This window comes from Sminthopsis crassicaudata, chromosome 4 (genome assembly GCF_048593235.1).
Source record: "Sminthopsis crassicaudata isolate SCR6 chromosome 4, ASM4859323v1, whole genome shotgun sequence".
In the NCBI taxonomy this organism is placed as follows: Eukaryota; Metazoa; Chordata; class Mammalia; order Dasyuromorphia; family Dasyuridae; genus Sminthopsis; species Sminthopsis crassicaudata.
Genome location: NC_133620.1, coordinates 111084373 through 111101874, shown reverse-complemented (window position 1 = coordinate 111101874; position 17502 = coordinate 111084373). Strand labels below are relative to the sequence as shown.

Below are 17502 nucleotides of genomic sequence, written 5' to 3'. Positions count from 1 at the left end.
AAGAGTATTACAATGAATAATCATAATAATTCCCCTCAGTCTCTCTCAACTTATGATTAAAGCATCCAACGATACTCTCCTATCCATTACTTTGAGTTAATATTCTTTAGTGAATCCTTTATTACATCAGTTTGAGTGATACTTGATGACACATAGTAGCCTGATGTCCTTTATCCTCTCCAAAGCAATTTACCAATATTCATTAATTAATGCTCATATGCCTGTATGAACCAAGCATTCTGTCTTTAACAAGCTGCTTTCCTTTTTTAGCTTATAATAATACCCTCACTTATTTGAGGGAAGGAGTAGAGGTACAAAAATCAGACCTATAATTTTACCAGTGGAGGCAACTCCATCTCCCAATGCAAATCAACATCTACTCTGAATCCTATCATTTTGGAGAGTTGTTTGGGGTACAGAGAGATTAAATCACTTTCCCACATGTGTCAGGTTTGAACCTGAATTCAGGTCTTCCTAACTGGAAGCTTTGCTTTCTATTGACTGTACCAACTAGCTGTCATAATACAGTGTCCTTCCCCTTCACCAATACCAATATAAATATTATTATCACTGCATAAAGTAGCATTATCACAACATAAAAATGTTTTTTTAAATTCCCAGAGTTATGTGAATTCAAATAAGAAAAAGTTAAATACTCTTTAATATTTTTGTCATTAAAATCAGGAAGCAATGGAATAATCTGAGACTATCATTTGTATCTGAGCTATAAAACAGTCTGAGACAGTTATTCTGCGATATGGGGGAGGAGATGGGGAAGAAAGTAACTAGAAAAAATATTTAAAAATAAAAAGAAAGAAAGAAAAAAGTAGAAAGGATAGATTATAATTTAGTTGGTGAGAGAGAGAGATATGAGTTAGAAAAGATATTTTTGAGTACTCTCTTTTCTCTTTCAATTCCCTTCCTCCAAAAAACCATTGTTATGATGCTGCTTTCTTGGAAATTAAGGGTCATTTTTCCTACTCTTCTCTCCCACAATGAATTGAGCTACCCCACCTGGGTATTTTCATGCTGGTATAAAAAAATCATAGTATAAACTTTTCTTGATGCCATGCTTTATCATAGCTTTCCTGTCCATCGCCATTCTTTCAGGGTGTTCCTTTCAAAAACAACTAACTTAGTAACAAAAAACAAAACGAAACAAAACAAACAAACAAACAAACAAACACTAGTATCAATAGAAAGTAGTCTAATAAGCCCTGGATCTGAAATTCTCAAATCCTCCCTCAACCACTTACTATTAGTATGACCACAAGAAAGCCATTCAGTCTCTCTGAGCCTTATATTTTTCAACTGTAAAATGGAGAAAAATCCCGATTCTCAATTTCATGATCCAGCATCAAATGTCAACTAAAAAAGTAACTCTTAGAAGGGGTAGGAATTAGGGGGCAAGGAGGGAAAAATAAATTGGAACACAAGATTTTGCAAGAGTGAATGTTGAAAATTACATATACATATTTTGAAAATTAAAAAAAAATTAAAAAAAAAAAGTAACACTTAGAATAACATGTTACCCTTTTAAGATAACACATTGGGGCAGATAGGTGGGGCAGTGGATAAAGAGCCAGCCCTGAAGTCAGGAGGACCTGAGTTCAAATTTGGTCTTAGACACTTAACACTTTCTAGCTATGTGACCTTGCCTCAACAACAACAACAACAACAAAAGATATGTGAACATAGATATAGAATTGAAGGATGCTTAGGATCCAACTAATCAAATGCTCTCATTTTGCAAATGAAAACATTGAATCCCAGACAAAATAACATTGGATCGAATGCATATCTAAAAATAAATTCTGAATTAGGATGTTCAAAAAGGCAACTTTCACTAAAATGCTGGGATCTAGAAACAACAATAACAATACCTAGTGTAAACATAACATTTTAATGTTTTTGAAGCACTTTACAAATATTATCTCATTTGCTCCTCACAACAGCCCTGAAAGATAGATGCTATTATTATCCCCATTTGACAGATAAGGAAATTGAGGTAGGCAAATGTTAAGTAACTGTCTAGGATTACATCTTTAAGACATATATCGATTTGATCTCAGTTCTTCTTAATTCCAGATACAGCAGACTATCTACTGTGTTACCCAGCTGCCTCAATAACAATATTAATTCAGGTTATAACACTTCTGAATAGGCAAGAAATATTTGATGCCTTATATCTTACAACATATGTAAGAAATATAACCTGATATATTCTGATGAGAGTCATTAGACTAGTTGACAGTAGACAATTGCAAATAGCATTTACAAATAGATTTCTTAATAGGATCTCTTTTTATTTACCACCATTCCCCCTCCTGTTCTTTCATAATTCCTAATACCTGTTTTAGAGTCAAATACCTGGATTCAAATTCCATTTCCTCCCTAATATGTCACTGACAGTGATTCTTCTGTAGGGAAAAGAAAACTTCTTGAAACATTGGATGTGATCACTAATGTTATCACACTTAGACACTTAACAGACAATCCCAATTATCACAATTTTCCTTGACAAAAAATAAGAAAGTTATTGAAAGAAAGCAATTTTCAGCAAATGGACAAACACAAGTAAATTTGCAGTAGAAATCAATAAGGTTAATCTGATTGTCCATCCATGAAAATCAATAAAAAGAGCCATGCTTAATTAAAGTAATCTTCAACTATTTTTTTTTTAAATGAGGCCAAAATAGTCAATAATCTCTGGCACATTGCACCAAGGTATCATATGACTTCTAGGTTGTTTGGTGGGCCTTAAATACATTTATGTAGCTCTGAATTGCCCAGATATCTTGCCTCTTAAAAATGGCTCCAGCACCACCTAAAATTGTATAATCTATCCTATTTGACAAAGGACACCAAGTGAGCAAAATATGGAAGGGAAGAGGATATGTCATTAGAAGAAGAGCTATAAATGAGTCAAGGATAAGTGAAAAAGAGCTTTGTGATTCAGTGAGAAGGATCCAGAGTGAGTTGTACTATGGATCAGGGATTTGAACAAGGTTATTGCATTTAAACATCTGATTTTTAGGACAAATATAGTGTAGAAAGACAGAGAAAGGCTGATGGAAAGCCTGTAAGGTAAAAGATGATGGCAATACTATAAGAAGGTTCCTAGAACTTGAACTTGTTTAGAAATAATTCCCTGCTCCAAGGAGTTCATTTGATTAAATCTGAATAACATAGTTTTTGAGAAAGAAAGTGAAGAAAATTATCTGATAGATTGTAAACAATTAGTTTTACTTCCAATTTGACTTAAAGCAATATAGAAATTAGGATTTATAAGATAAATATAAATATAATTTATTTTGAATGATGAGTCATTTCTCTCATTCTGGGAAAGTGCTAAGATCCTCCTTTTGATCAATATAAAGACAACTTAAAAGGAGTAAAGGAGCAAATCATACACCCCCTTCAGAGAATGGAATAATGAATCTACTTGTACTTTTATCTCAAGGCTCACCCCAGTATTCCGAATACAGTAGATACTTACTAAATATTTGTGTAATTGAAGTGAATTTTCTAGATCTTTTCTTTCTTCCTATTTTGGAAACTAAGTTAAACTAAGTCAGGATGAATCAATAAGCTCATTCTTCTGGGATCTAGTAAATTGCTTTTAACTCTGCTGAATGGCAGCTTAATCAGTACCCCCTGGATTCTCATACCAAGAAAGTTATGATAAATGTGCACTGATTAGAGCAAATGGAATGAGACACAACTTGTTGGCTATGAAGAGCCCCTCATAACTGTATCACCTCCCTTTTGCTTCTGATTTCAAATAACCACCTTGTTGCTCTCCTAGTTCACTTGGCAGGTTTATGATATAGGTAAGGGGAAAAGAAAAAGAAAAGAAAGGGGAGGAAAAAAGATAACAAGTGGAAGAGAACAGAAAAGGAGAGAAAGAAAGGAGATATGTATGATGGGGAATGAATAGTAGAGGGCCACTGTTGCATTAAAGCCTAAATTATCCTTTTCCTCTCTCATCAGAGAATGCAAAAGCAGCAGTTCTTTACATACAGGTTACCTGGATGAGTTCGTCCAATTCGGTTGCATTGACACAAGAATGTTGAGATATGAATGTCTGCTTCTGAATCACAATGGTGGTCCTTCGTGAAATCTCATGAGGTTGCTCCAGAGCTTTGAACACAGTGGCTCCAATGATCAGATAGACGACAACCACCAGAAAAATCGTGGAGACTGTCTTCCATTTCATAACATTAATAGTTGTATCACTCTCCACCCGGGAAGAAAGTACTGTGGGTTTGGTAGAAAACGAGAGCCTCGGTTTGGAGTTCTGAGTGGCAGATTTAGGATCCAGCAAGTCAGGTGCCGCCACTAGTAATAACAGAGAAGGAATGTTAAATTGGAGTTGGCTTAGAGTGTTCTGGTTGGGTAAGTGTCTTTCTTTCTTTTTAAGGGGCCAGCATAACTTACAACTCTCCTTGCTTTCCTGATAGAAGGTAGCTGAGCTCTAATATTCAGACCAGATATCACCTCCTAAAACCTCAGAACCAATAGCTTTGATATGGATACCTGCCCAGAGAAAGGATTGGGATCTTTACTCTCATGATGTCATATGATATGAGAGAAGAGAGAAGAAATAGACCTGGAAACTTGAACAAGATGAGAATTTGTGAAGAATACACTTTTAAAATTCCAAATTTATAGTCTTATTATTCACAAGCTCTTTTTTATAGCTTTATTCCATGCTAGACAATAAATTGAGATTATTGGATTTTTTTTAATCCTATATACTTGAAATGGATAAAAAAAGATTAAAAAAAAAAAACTCATAGCTTCTGTTGTCAAGCAGCTTACAATCAGAATAGCCAGAACAATATAAGAAATACTTTGTTATTTTGCCCTTTAAAGTAAGGATTATTTTTATACAGGTCCTTAAGATACCAACAGGTTTACACATAGAAATTTAGCATTAATTACATATCACTGAATCTTCTTTGCATCATATAAACTTTTTTTCCTATTGTCCAATGAGACCTCAAAATAAATTTTTTTCTTTCATTCTTTTAAATTGAGGCATGTTAAAAAAAAAAAAAAAAAAGAAAGGAAGAAAACTCACTGGTACTTACAGGGACACAATCCTAGATATAATAAACATATATTTGAATAATGATTAATCATGCAGAAAAATAAAATAAAATTTAAATTTTACTTCATATCCTTGTATTCTTGTACCTTCCATGCTCTGTAAAAAGATAATTGCTCCATTAGGGTATATTTATATTTCCTCTCACAAATTCTCATACACTTTGCTGTGACTATGAAGCCATTTATTATTTATCTCAGTTATTTAAAAATATCATTAATGGATTTCCTTTTAGAAAATAAAAGAGATACACTAGAACCCTACCATGATGGGGGAGGGGAGAAGAAAATCAATCATCTACTAAAGGGTATTTGATTATTTCTATCTCCACAAACCACTGGAATGGCAATATTCCACTAAAATTTTTAATCAAAATACTTTTGACTTACTATATTTACAAGAACAATACTTTGCACACAATAACCACTTAATAAATGTTTGTTGATTGTTAGATGGAAATGGATTGGAAGTATGTATGTGTGTGTGTACATATATATATATATATATATGTATATATATATATACATACATATATGAAATGGATTGGAAGTATATTTATGAATCAAAACAGAAAATACCATAGTATCAAGTTCTCTAAGTACATAGTCATAGAATGAATTATTAAATTGAATATTTTGATACTTTAGTAAATTAATTTACTATATTGTACAACCAAAGATACACTCATTAATGTTGATGATACAAGATACATATTAGTTATTCTATTCACACAGAGTTTATACACAACTGAAAACTTAAGTATTAATATGTAGTAAGGAATGAAATCAAGATGTCATATATTACATGTCTAATTTCCTCTTCCAGATTATCCTCTGTGAGTTAAATGGTATGACCACCAACCACAGTTCCATTTCATAAAAAAAAAAAATCTACAGTAGCACTTAAGCAAAAAGCTTTGTATACAAAGCTATTTAAAGCTCTGGATTTAAGCACAACTATAATGTGATAGGTGATGAAAAAAATGGTCTCTTCATTGAGTAGAAGTCATACCCCTCATATATTTCTCAAGAAAAAAAAAGATAAAATCTCTATCACAGCTGTAAGCCAATATATAATGTTTCTTTCACCTACTACAAAATTAAAAAGGAAATTTTCTGAGGACACCTCAATGTATCCAGATAGATAAACAAATATATGCATATGTATGTGTAATTCTCCCCCCAAAATATATTCAGATGCAATAATGTCTATGATTAAAACCATATTATTACTTTTTGAAAAATAACTGATTATACAATTGAATATAACAAAAATGCATTTAATCTTATATAATTAAGGAAATTCAAAGCTCAGACTTCCTAACTAAAGATTCTTTTCAGAGTCACTGCCCTCAAAGAAAAACATTACAATATTGCTAAGTTTTGATTAGATAGACAGACAAATAAGCTCTATTGACAGACTTGGGTGACAAATAATACACAAGCAATAATTGGGAAAAACAGAACAGAATTAAGTCTTTATCCCCACATACTGTACTCAAGAAACCTCAAACCCCACCTTACATCCAATTTGCATAAACATAGACACTCCCTTCAAACAGTGTTCTAACCTGAAGAATCTGGGAACCTTAGAAAAGTACTTGCTCCTCAAAAGATCATCCCATCTTTCCTTATGTACCTGTAATAGGCAAGCAATTTACTTTTGGAAGAAGTCCAAATTTTTCTTTTTAAAATTCAAAGAAATCTACTTCCCTCAAGCAATTAAAACTTTTTTTTTTCAATTGCCAAAAGCAAACGAGGTGTCTGTTCTAATAGATAAGTATGTAGAAATTTTGGTGAAATCCCAGATAAAAACAAAAAATAATCTTTTTTCCCCAAATTCAAATATGGGAAATCAGTGAGTTTGTAACTTTGCTTGGTATAAGCTTAAAGGAAGCTATTCCAAAAAAAGAAATAGAGGTTATATCTTTCCCTTCTCTCTTTTCGCCTTCGGGAAAGAAAGTACCTAAAGTAATGACAGGTTATTCTTACTCAGTTCCCCATCCTCACCCATTTACTTATGCTTCAGAGTCTTCGGGAGTTCTGACAGGAGACCTGATGCTGGCAGAAGCAAGACTTCAGCACCACTTATACTCCTCACACAGCTAGCAACAAGTGTGGACAACCGCCTAACATAACCCTACACAAGTCTAACCTCCCCCTCCCCCGCATAGACCCCTCCTTTTATTACCCTTCACCCCTTCGAATCACAAATCTTTCAAACTATTCAAAGCAAAAACTCTATGCAAATGCAAAAGTCCGAAATACAGCGGGGAGGGGGAGAGGGAGAGGAAGAGAGAGGCAGAAATAGGGGAAAGAAGAAGGGAGTAGAATAAGGCAGAAAAAAGTGGGTTTGTCCCTAAATGATCTGCTCGCCAAGTGAGACCCAAAGTGTTGACCTTAAACAGAATCCGGTTGGACTATCTACAACTCTGAGAAAGCCGGGTGACAGTCCCTTGGGACGAAGTGGCCCCAGGGAGACCAGAGGGATGATGCCTGGGAACAAGGGATTTACCTCCTGCACTGAGCCGGCTGTCTCCTGCGAGGCACTGGAAAGCATGAGGCATGCATGCAGGTTTCAAAACCCGGGGAGGGGATTGAATTGAGGGGGGGGGCAGGCTGGAAGGGAGGGGGCCTCGAAGCTTTAAGAAGAAAAAAAAAATGCACGCCGAGGTACTCACTTCTTATTCACAGACTGGCTGCGCGCTCCGAGTTTCAGGGGCAGGCATTTTCCCAGTCTTTGTTTTACTGGGGGGGGGGGGGGGGGGGGAAGGCAGGAGCAAGCGGGGGAGGGGGAAATAGACGTGAGTAGGAAAGGTGGGGGGAAGGGGGTGGGGGGTAGAAGGAACTGGTGGCTGGCTAGCCGCAAAAAGGACTAGGCGAGAAGTTGGGTCGTCCTGCCCCTAACCCACTTCCAAGGTCCCCCAGGCCCAGGGGGAGCAAGGTGCTGCTCCGGAGCTCTCTCGCTGCAGCTGTCACCGGGTGGTGAGCAAGAGGGTGCTGGAGTAGGGCTGCTGCTGGTGCTGCCACAGCCACAGCCCAGGGGGCTCCCAGGCTCTCCCTCGCCTCTTCGCTCTGTCACAGAACGCCTTTGTGTCAATCGGTCCTGTGTGCCCTTCTGTCCGCCGCTCAGTCTTTGTGTGAGAATCTCGCTCGGTCCCTTTTTGCATGTCTTTGTGTATCTCCTCTCTCCCAAGTCGCCCCCCCCACCCCCAGTGCGTGAGCGTTGTGTGTATGAGCGTGTATATCTGCGTGTGTGTGTGTGTGTGTGTGTGTGACACACAGTCACGGTGTGGCTGCCTTATCCTTTCCCCACCTCTGCCTGTCTCCCTTCCTCTCCCTTCTCTGCTTTTCTTCCTCCCTTTCTCGCCCTCCACCGCCGCACCACAGCCAGTCTCCTTTCCTTCCTTTCAATCTTCCCTCCTACTTGTCTCCTCCTTCCTCCCTGCCTTTGCTCTTCGCTTGTCAGTCCTCCCCCAATTCCCGACAAGCTCCACCATTCTGCCACTTTCTTCTGCCTGTGACTTAGTCTCTAATTTTTGCCCCTTTCCCAAGCTGGAAATAGAACTCCGTTATGCTCAATTGGCTTCTCTCTTCCCCTCTGTGCCCCGGTCCCCGGCCTTGCCACCATTTTCTCTAAAACCAGGTGATGCACTCTATTCTCAGGTATATGGTACTCTAGCTTCCGTGCTCCACCCAACCCTGAACCTCATCCCTGGAATCCTTGCATTGGTCCCTCAGAGCTGAAGGAGGGAGATAGAATATCTTGAGTCATTAAAACGTTATTCCCTCTCTCTGTGATTTTTTGCTCTGTGTTTGGCATTTTGGTCTTACTATGAATCCTAAAGCTAAGTGGAAAAGAAACCCCAGTCAGTAGCTGGGTTTCCTCTTTCTTACTTGATACAGATGTGAGAATGTCCATCTGTCCACTTCCCTGCCAAGCCATCCATCCCAGCAACCACTAATTCTTCTTCCCTTACTCCCCTAGAGAACTCTGACCAATCTTTGCTCAGACAGAATGGGGGGAGGGGGACTGGAGAGGATGAGTTGGGGCAAGGGAGAGTAGATGTGTCAGGGACAGAAACACAATGAAGGGATGCTGAAGGATGAAAGAGGAAAAAGAATGATCTTCTAAGGAAACTATCAGTTGTCAAGAGTTCATGGAGGTACACAGTGTACTGCTCAATGGGGGCAGAAGACTAGCAGAAGTCTGATGAATGATATCAGTCCCCTCCACCACTCTATAAAGTCCTGGCTTTGTCTGGTCCTTTATCTATCTTCTTAGGAATCATTTCCAGGATACTCTAAACTTGTAGCCATAGTCTAACATTACAGTTGGAAGCATAGGAGAAGAGAGAGAGGGTGTTTAGATTAGAAACTCCTATGCTAACGGACAAATCATTTTGCAGTTCACAAATGATTTAACAGGAATAGAACCAAAGCTCCAGAGTAATTATTTTCCCTTTCCAGGACTGCAGCATGAATTGCCTGCTGTGTTCCACTCTCCTATCCCACCAAACACCCCAAATTTACCTTCTGTAACTGCATTGTCATGGCAAAAAGAAATGCATGTCCTGTGATAAGTATACCTTCATAGTGAAACCCAGAGACCACATGAACCCAAGTGAATCCTGGTACACAACAGAGCTGCAGGTTGTGTTTAATGAGGCTAAGAAATTAGGAGCTACATTTTTCTTTTATAACATTCAGAGCAGTTTCTGGATCCCTCTCCTCCAGCTCCTTATCTTTGTAAGTATATTCTACTTTCATCACTCCTGAGTGAACAAAAGGTTTTTAACTAGCCTCTTCCAATTCCATATCCTTTTCTTCTATTCATAGAAAATCTCAACTTACTAATCATCTTTCCAAGTTTCCCTTCAGGTTTCTGAAGATTGGGTGTATTCCTAGTAGTGGAATTAAGACATTCTGGAGACTATTTTTATACTCTCCTCACATTGCTTCAGGTTAAATAACCCCGTTCCTCTCATACTTTTCCTTCATTCTCCTTTTTTCCCAATTCATTGAGTTTATTTTTCATTTTCTCTAGATTCTATAAAAATCAAATACATCTTACTCAATTTGTGGACCTCCAAGTCAGACTAAGGACTGACTAATGCTAAATATGATGGGAAGTTACTTCACAGTTCCTTCATACCATAGTTCCAATAAAATGTTTCCTTTTAACTAGTGATTCACAACAAAATTGAAATATAAGTTCCTTTTGAAAACTGTCAGTCCTTTCTCATCTCTTAAGTATGGCAAACAAACTGCCTCAATTTCACCCTTACATCATTCCATGGATTGACCTTTCCTTTCTGAATGTAGGAGTAATATTTAAGAACAAATCTGCTTTGCAAATAGATTTTTAAAAATCATACCCATGAAAACTTTTTACAAAAGAATCACAACAAATCTATCTATGGACCTATCTTTCTTTTCTTGTATACACAAGTTTATGGAACCAATAAACTATTCCTTACATGGCTATCATCCATTCTTATCAGCACCATCCCTCAATCCTCCTACCTATGAGTATCTACTATTAAATATTCTGAGACAATATAGGGTACAATATAGAAGGCAGTGTCATCTTGAATCACATATCCTCAGTCACTCAATGTTTGAAGAAAAAAAAAGGAAGTAGGCTGGTTTGTATATCATTTCATTTGAGAAAAGAAGGAAATGGGATGGTTTATCCTGTTTATATTTATGCCAATGTTATTGGGAAAATAGAAAATCCCACAAGACCATTTTATGAAGGATCGTTTCTTTTACTAATTTCTTTAGATCTATCCTGGCTTCCTTTTTTCTAGGAATGTTGACTAATTTGCATAGAATTTAGAACAGGGAATTTAGAAACATTACTAACAAAATTTCTATTGAAGAAAGGCCACAATGTTGTTTCCCAATTTTTATTGAGCTCAAGCAGCAGCTCTAAATATCCTGAGCTCAGTTTAACATTTACTTTCCTATACAACCTTGGCCTATTCAAAGTGACATGATAAAAATGAGTATGTCATTGGAATGATTCTTCGAAACCCTTATTATACCAGTAACCTAGTTGGAGACAGTTGTTTGTGTTTGCTCAGGGCCACCAGCAACAGGCAACTTCACCACTTATTTCTTAAACAAGATTGTTGTTTAGTTAACCCAGTTAATGCTGAATGCTGAAGTCAATTTCCCTACTAGAGAATAAAGATTAGGGAGTCTTTATTCATAGGAAACATAGCTAAAAGTTTTAGTTGACCAAAAACACAGTGTAAGACACTTGTAAAATATAGTGGTGCCCTAAAGCAATCTAATTTTTCAGTGATCTTTGAGTTATTTCATCAGTATATGTATTCTCTCCCCAAGGATTTAGTAGCTGATGTTTGAGAATTGCTGTGGCCAAAAAGCTCATTACTTTGGGTCAACTAGGTGATGATCTCTGAATTTACATAAACTAGATTTCAGATAAAATATACACAGTCAGGCAGAGAGGCCTGTTCTTGATAGAAATTGTTTGACAGAAACTTATAAAATTTAAGTTCCAACCGCATAACTTTTAAAAGCCAGTTAGATGGTGAAGTGGATAAAGTTCTCAACTTGAAATAATGAAGACCTACGTTCAAATCCAGAATCAGATGCTAGCTGTGTGATCCTGGATAAATCATTTAGCTAATGCTTACTTCAATATTTGGAGGGATACTGTTTCTATATGGAATTAGCTTTATTATGTATGACTGTGAAGCAGAGAGGCATAGCAAAGTATGGAATAGTGATTTAGAGACAGAGGACCAGGATTTGAATCCCAGTTGTGGTGATATGTGAGATATAGTGAAAGTCACATATGCACTAAGATATTCAGTTTTTTTCATCTTTAGAATAATAAAATTGCAAATGATGAAAAAAAACTACTTTTAAGGTAACTTATCATTCTAAACCTGTGGTTTTACGGTCCTAGTGTAAAAAGCATTTGGGTCAAAAATATGAGGTCCTAAAGTTGAATCCTGACCTCTACTATATGCTGGCTGAATCACTCTATTTTTATGAGCCTCAGTTTTTTCATCTATAAAACGATGATAATAAAATCTGGACTACTAGCTCAGAGGGTTGTTGTGAGGATCAAAATTATGATGTGCTTAAAACACTTTGCAAAGAAAGATATAAACGTTAGCTATTATTAATTACTTCATAGTGAAACCCAGAGACCATATGAACCCAAGTTAACTAGACCATATGAACTCAAGTAATTACTTTAGAGATAAAGATAAGATAGACTTTGATTTGAATATAAGGAGAATCTTCCTAATAATTCCAAGTCTAGGTCCAAGAATGTATGACAGCTAGATGGTGCTGTGGACAGAGAGCCTGACTTAAAGTCAAGAAGACTCATCTTCATAAATCTAAATCTGGCCTCATACACTTCCTAATTATATGACTCTGAATAATTCACTTAACCTTGTTTACCTCAGTTTCTTAATCTGTAAAATGAAATGAAATGACAAACCAAGTATCTTTTTCAAGAAAATCACAATGGGGTCACAAAGAGTGAAGTGCAACCAAAACAACCAAACAACAACAAAAAAGTATGCATTAAGCTCCCTTTTATAGAAATGAGCCTCTCCTCATGTGGAATGTTCAAGAAGAATCTGGATGATTATGTGCAAGGCACTGATGTAGATGCTAAGGATATTCCAAAGAAAGATAATATATAAGATATAACTAAGAGACAGATGAGGAAATAAGATGTTCACAGGCATACAAAGTAAGGTTTGAAAATTAATAGGAGAGAAAATTCTATGTGATGGGAGGATGCCTTCTAGTTGAAATGATCAGGAAAAGTTTTATGAAGAAAGTAGACTTTAAGGAGCATCTTTGCATTAGGTTTTGATTGATGACAATGCTATGGGTTAAGAAGACATAGGGTATGATCAATATATTGTACTCCATTAAATTTAAGATGGGCCTTGATGACCATTAAGTCCCTTTCCAATATAAAGATGTCAGGTTAAATGGTCACTAACTGGTGGCAATGATATATAAACATTCATTCTCACTTCCAGTTCAGCTCTTCATTCTTATGCCCAAGGTCATCCAAATGCACATGTCTTTATGATTCAAAAGTGCCAAAGAAGACAAGTAGATGGCAAAGTGTATAAAATAAAGGACATGTTTTAGATAGAACAAAGTCAGAAGACCCTGAATTCCCATCCAGCCTAAGTTACTTACTGTGTAACTCTGACTAAGCCACTTTCTTAATCTCTATCTACCTAAGTTTCCTCATCCTTAAAAAGTCAAGATAATAACAGTATCTGTTTTCCAGGGTGATCATATTAAATGAGATAAAATTTGTAAAGTCTTTTGTGAACCTTAAAGTAATAATAACCATTGCATCCAATTAACATTTACTAACGACCTATTTAATACAAGAGTAGAGAGAGAATGCTATAGTAGATAGAGGACTTGTCTTAGCAATAAGAAGGTCTATATTCAAATCCTAATTCATATATATATATATATATATATATATATATATATATATATATATATATATATATATATATATATATTAACTAATTATATGAGTCAAGGATAGTCATTTAGCATCAGTTTTTCCAAGAAATTTTCTTGCCAGTTGTCAGATTGAGTGAGTTTTGACACCAGGAATTCTCTACAATGATAAAATCATATGTTTAGACAAATAATAATAATAATAATAATAATAATAAATCTCTTTCTTCCATGTCTAACCTCCAAAAAAGAATCAGAAAGTGAGCTTGGAATGAAATATTTTCCTTCATTCAACAAATCTTAAATGCCTCCTTTGCACAAAACACTCTGGAAGGCACTGGCGATAATACAATAGACAAAGTTTAGGTAGGAGATCCTATTCTTAAGGTGAAAGCAGCTAGATCAATCAGTGGATATAATGTCAGGTCTGAAATCAGGAAAACTTACCTTTGTGAGTTCAAATCTGATTTACTAACTGTGTATGACTCTTCAGTTTCCTCATCTATAAAATGAGCTGGAGAAGGAAATAGCAAACCACCACCCCCCAGAAAGAAATGGGATCACAAAGAATAGAATGACTGAACAATAAAAATCCTTAAATATTTTATTACATTCCAGCTAGAGAGATATGATAAAATCTATACATAAATAAATATAATATTAATTAGAATATGATAAAGGAGTAAGATTTTATAGTGCCTTTAATTCTGATAAGGATCAGATTTTATGAAGTAATACTCAGATGTAGAATCTATTCAGAAAAACTACTATAATTATTTTGTTTCCAGATAAATAATTCCACTCCAGGATTTTCCAGCTTCTTTCTAAAATCAGTATAATAAACTGCTATCCTTAGGAAATGAACATTAAGCTATCAGTCTACACTTTATTATCTAACATTTTCTACCTGTGACAATCACAGGTAAATTCCCCATGACATTTATTGCCTCCCTAAAATTAATTCATTGGACTCATTTTCAATTTCTCAAGGGAAGGCAAATAAATGCCATCAAACATGAAGCTCTTCTTTAGAAGCACAGAATCTGGGTGGTGTGTACTAAATTTTGAATTTTAGGAAATCTAATTTTCTGCAGTCAATCCTATTCTTGCCTTACAACCATCTACAGCATTTTGAAAGCACCTAAAAGATCACTAAGTACGGCTTGCAGGCACTGTGTCTTTGTGAAGAGTAGGTCAAGCTAACTTAATGCTTGCTTTCTAGGACAAAGTAAGGGATCAAATATACAGCAAGAAAACAAGAAGAAAGTCTGCTTAAATATAAGAGGAAAACTCTCAAGTATAATGGTAATTGTAACATAGAATGCAGGATAGAACTGGATAATCAAGATTGGGGAATCTTTAAAAATTGATTTATTTTTAAATTAAATTATTTATATGTGTGTATTATAATTTAGATATCTATATATTCAGAATTCAATCACAGAAATCTTTAAAGTGATTTACAGTTGTTTTTTTTATTCTATAATTAAATGAGTAACCATTTGAGCTAAATTGCCAAGAAGCTTCTCCTAATTAAACTTCCAATTAGGTGATAAAATTCTGGGCTTCAGAGTCAAAAAGACCCATCTCCCTAAGATCAAATCCACCTCAAACATTTAGTAGCTGTGTAATCCTGAGCAAGTTATTTAGTCCCCTTGCCTCAGTAAAATGAGCTAAAGAAGGAAATGGCAAACCACTCCAGAATTGTTGCCAAGAAATCCCCAAATGGGGTTACAAGAATCAGACATCACTGAAAAATAACTGAACAACAACAAATGTGTTCAAAGGTATCATGTGGAAGAGAATATATATTTATTTTGTATTATTTCTAAGGGCAAAGTTAGAGTCAATGGACACAAATTTAAAAAAAAACTCAGATTTCAACTTAAAAATAAGAAACAACTTTTCAACAATGAGAACTAGAAAAGCAATCACAAGAGTTCAATGCAGGAACTCACTATGTAATGGGTGTTTTAACAATAGAAGTGTGCAAGAAGAGGCTGGCAAAGAGGTTCTGTAGAAGAAATTTCTGCATTCAGAGTGATGTTGGATTAGAAGGTTTCTAAGACTCCTTCCAAAACTAAAGAGTTTATGATTCCACTCAATCAGTACTATCATTTTCATTTGTTACATTTTACCATAATTATTGCCATCTTATTTCATGGGTCCTTTGCCTTTCCCATTATATAAACTTTTTAAAGCCCGGAAAGCAGTTTCCTGATTTGTTTGTTTTTTTTTTTAATTCCATTGTTACTTCCTGATTTCTAGTTTTGCTTAAGTGTCCTTTGTTTATTCTGCAGTGGGACGAATCTCATACTTAGCCACAGATAATAAGATGGAGCTAAAACAGTTGGATCCTAAGTACCTGTGTATATTATTAACCACCTTTTAGAAGTTATTTCAAGAAATAAAAGACCATGGGAGTATTTATTAATTTCATATCCACAGTTGCAGCCAAAGAATACATTATAGGAATGTTGGAAAGCCAACAGCAAAAGTATCCAGTGGCAAAGCCAAAGAGCAAGTCAAATAACCAAAAAAGAGTCAATATTTATGAATATAAATAATTATGAATATAAATATTGTCATAGAAAATGACAGTTCACAGAGTTTGCAAATATTGGGATAATTCTTTAAGAATTCACAGTGAATTGAGAGCCTCTGACTTTGCAAGAGCATGTCCTCTATGGGCAACTAATTCATAAATAAGTATTAACTATTATTGACTCTTAGTATAACATCCCAGTATGTCACACATAGCAAGTGCTTCAAACACCCTCAAGCAGAGTTCTAACTTGATATGATATCTGATGAAACAGAAATGCACCTTCAAACCTATATTTAAGATAAATTTAATTGATTAAGGTATTTATGGATAGAGGAGGAAGTAGCCTTCTAATAATTTCATATTTTAACACATTACTGTTGTTAAACTCAGTTTGTTCCACACTGAAAAAGGAATGTGATTTCTGTCATTGCCTTCTAAATTTTGGTGCCATCAGGCAAAAGCCCAGTGACCCCATTATAAGTTACATATTTTCCAGACTTTTTCCAGTCTTTTTTTACCAGAAGAAAATTGAAGTTTTATGATTTCCTTATGTACAAGAATGATAACACCATCACTGAGACGTACTTCTGGGATGAGCTTGCTTTATTACATCAAAATATTCTCACTCATCTCTTCATGTTATCAACCACAGAGAGTTGGCAGATCCTCTATGGCCATGAAACAGAGGGTAATTACTGATAATCAGCAAATAGGCATTAGTTCAAACTGAATGCTATAGATGTGGATTGAGGTATTCAACTTGGAAATTGTTTTTGAGTAGTTCTGAGTGTCAATATCATCACTAGCACTGCTGACCTTTCCCAAGCATGCATTCAAAATGTGGTCTATCTCCTATGCTGGTACACAAACCCATCAGATAATGTGCATGATGAAATAATAACTGAGGTCAAAATATTTGTCTCCAGGATTGTCACCAATCCACACAAGCTGCCTCTTCAATCCAAAGAAATACAAGACACATAAACATCATGCTAGACCTGCCATAGCCAATTATGCAAATTTATTTATGGAATTTTAAAGCACCCACCAGGAAAACATTTGTGCCCAGAACAGGAACTACAGTATTATATAAAACCATGCAATTAAAATTTGAGGGGAAAAAACAAAATAAGCAAAGTCAAAAATCTACCCCCCAAGTACATGGAAAATCAACTTCAACTAGCAAAAAGTCTAGAGCATTATAAAGACCTTACTGATCTGACTCAAAGAAGTAACACATTTGAAAGAGATCTATCTGGTGCTAGCTCCTTTGTATCCTTCCCTTCTCCTATAGAGGCAACTTATTCCACTTGTTCCACTCTCCTAAAGTAAAACCTACTTAGAGTACA

At 35.7% G+C, this 17502-nt stretch overlaps 1 protein-coding gene across 6 annotated transcripts in view; it reads right to left on the bottom strand.

Moving 5' to 3' along the window:
* Positions 1 to 17502, bottom strand: part of KCNK2 (potassium two pore domain channel subfamily K member 2) — a 269015-nt gene that overhangs the window by 156013 nt on the left and 95500 nt on the right. For 2 of the 6 annotated variants that reach the window (XM_074309154.1, XM_074309152.1), the window contains exon 2: positions 4031 to 4341. In XM_074309154.1, coding sequence (XP_074165255.1) covers positions 4031 to 4341 — 311 coding nt within the window. Of the gene's footprint in view, positions 1 to 4030; positions 4342 to 4440; positions 4703 to 7122; positions 7604 to 7627; positions 7724 to 7793; positions 8421 to 17502 lie in introns of those variants that run through there. The other 4 variants (XM_074309156.1, XM_074309153.1, XM_074309155.1 and 1 more) reach the window with 4 other exon arrangements.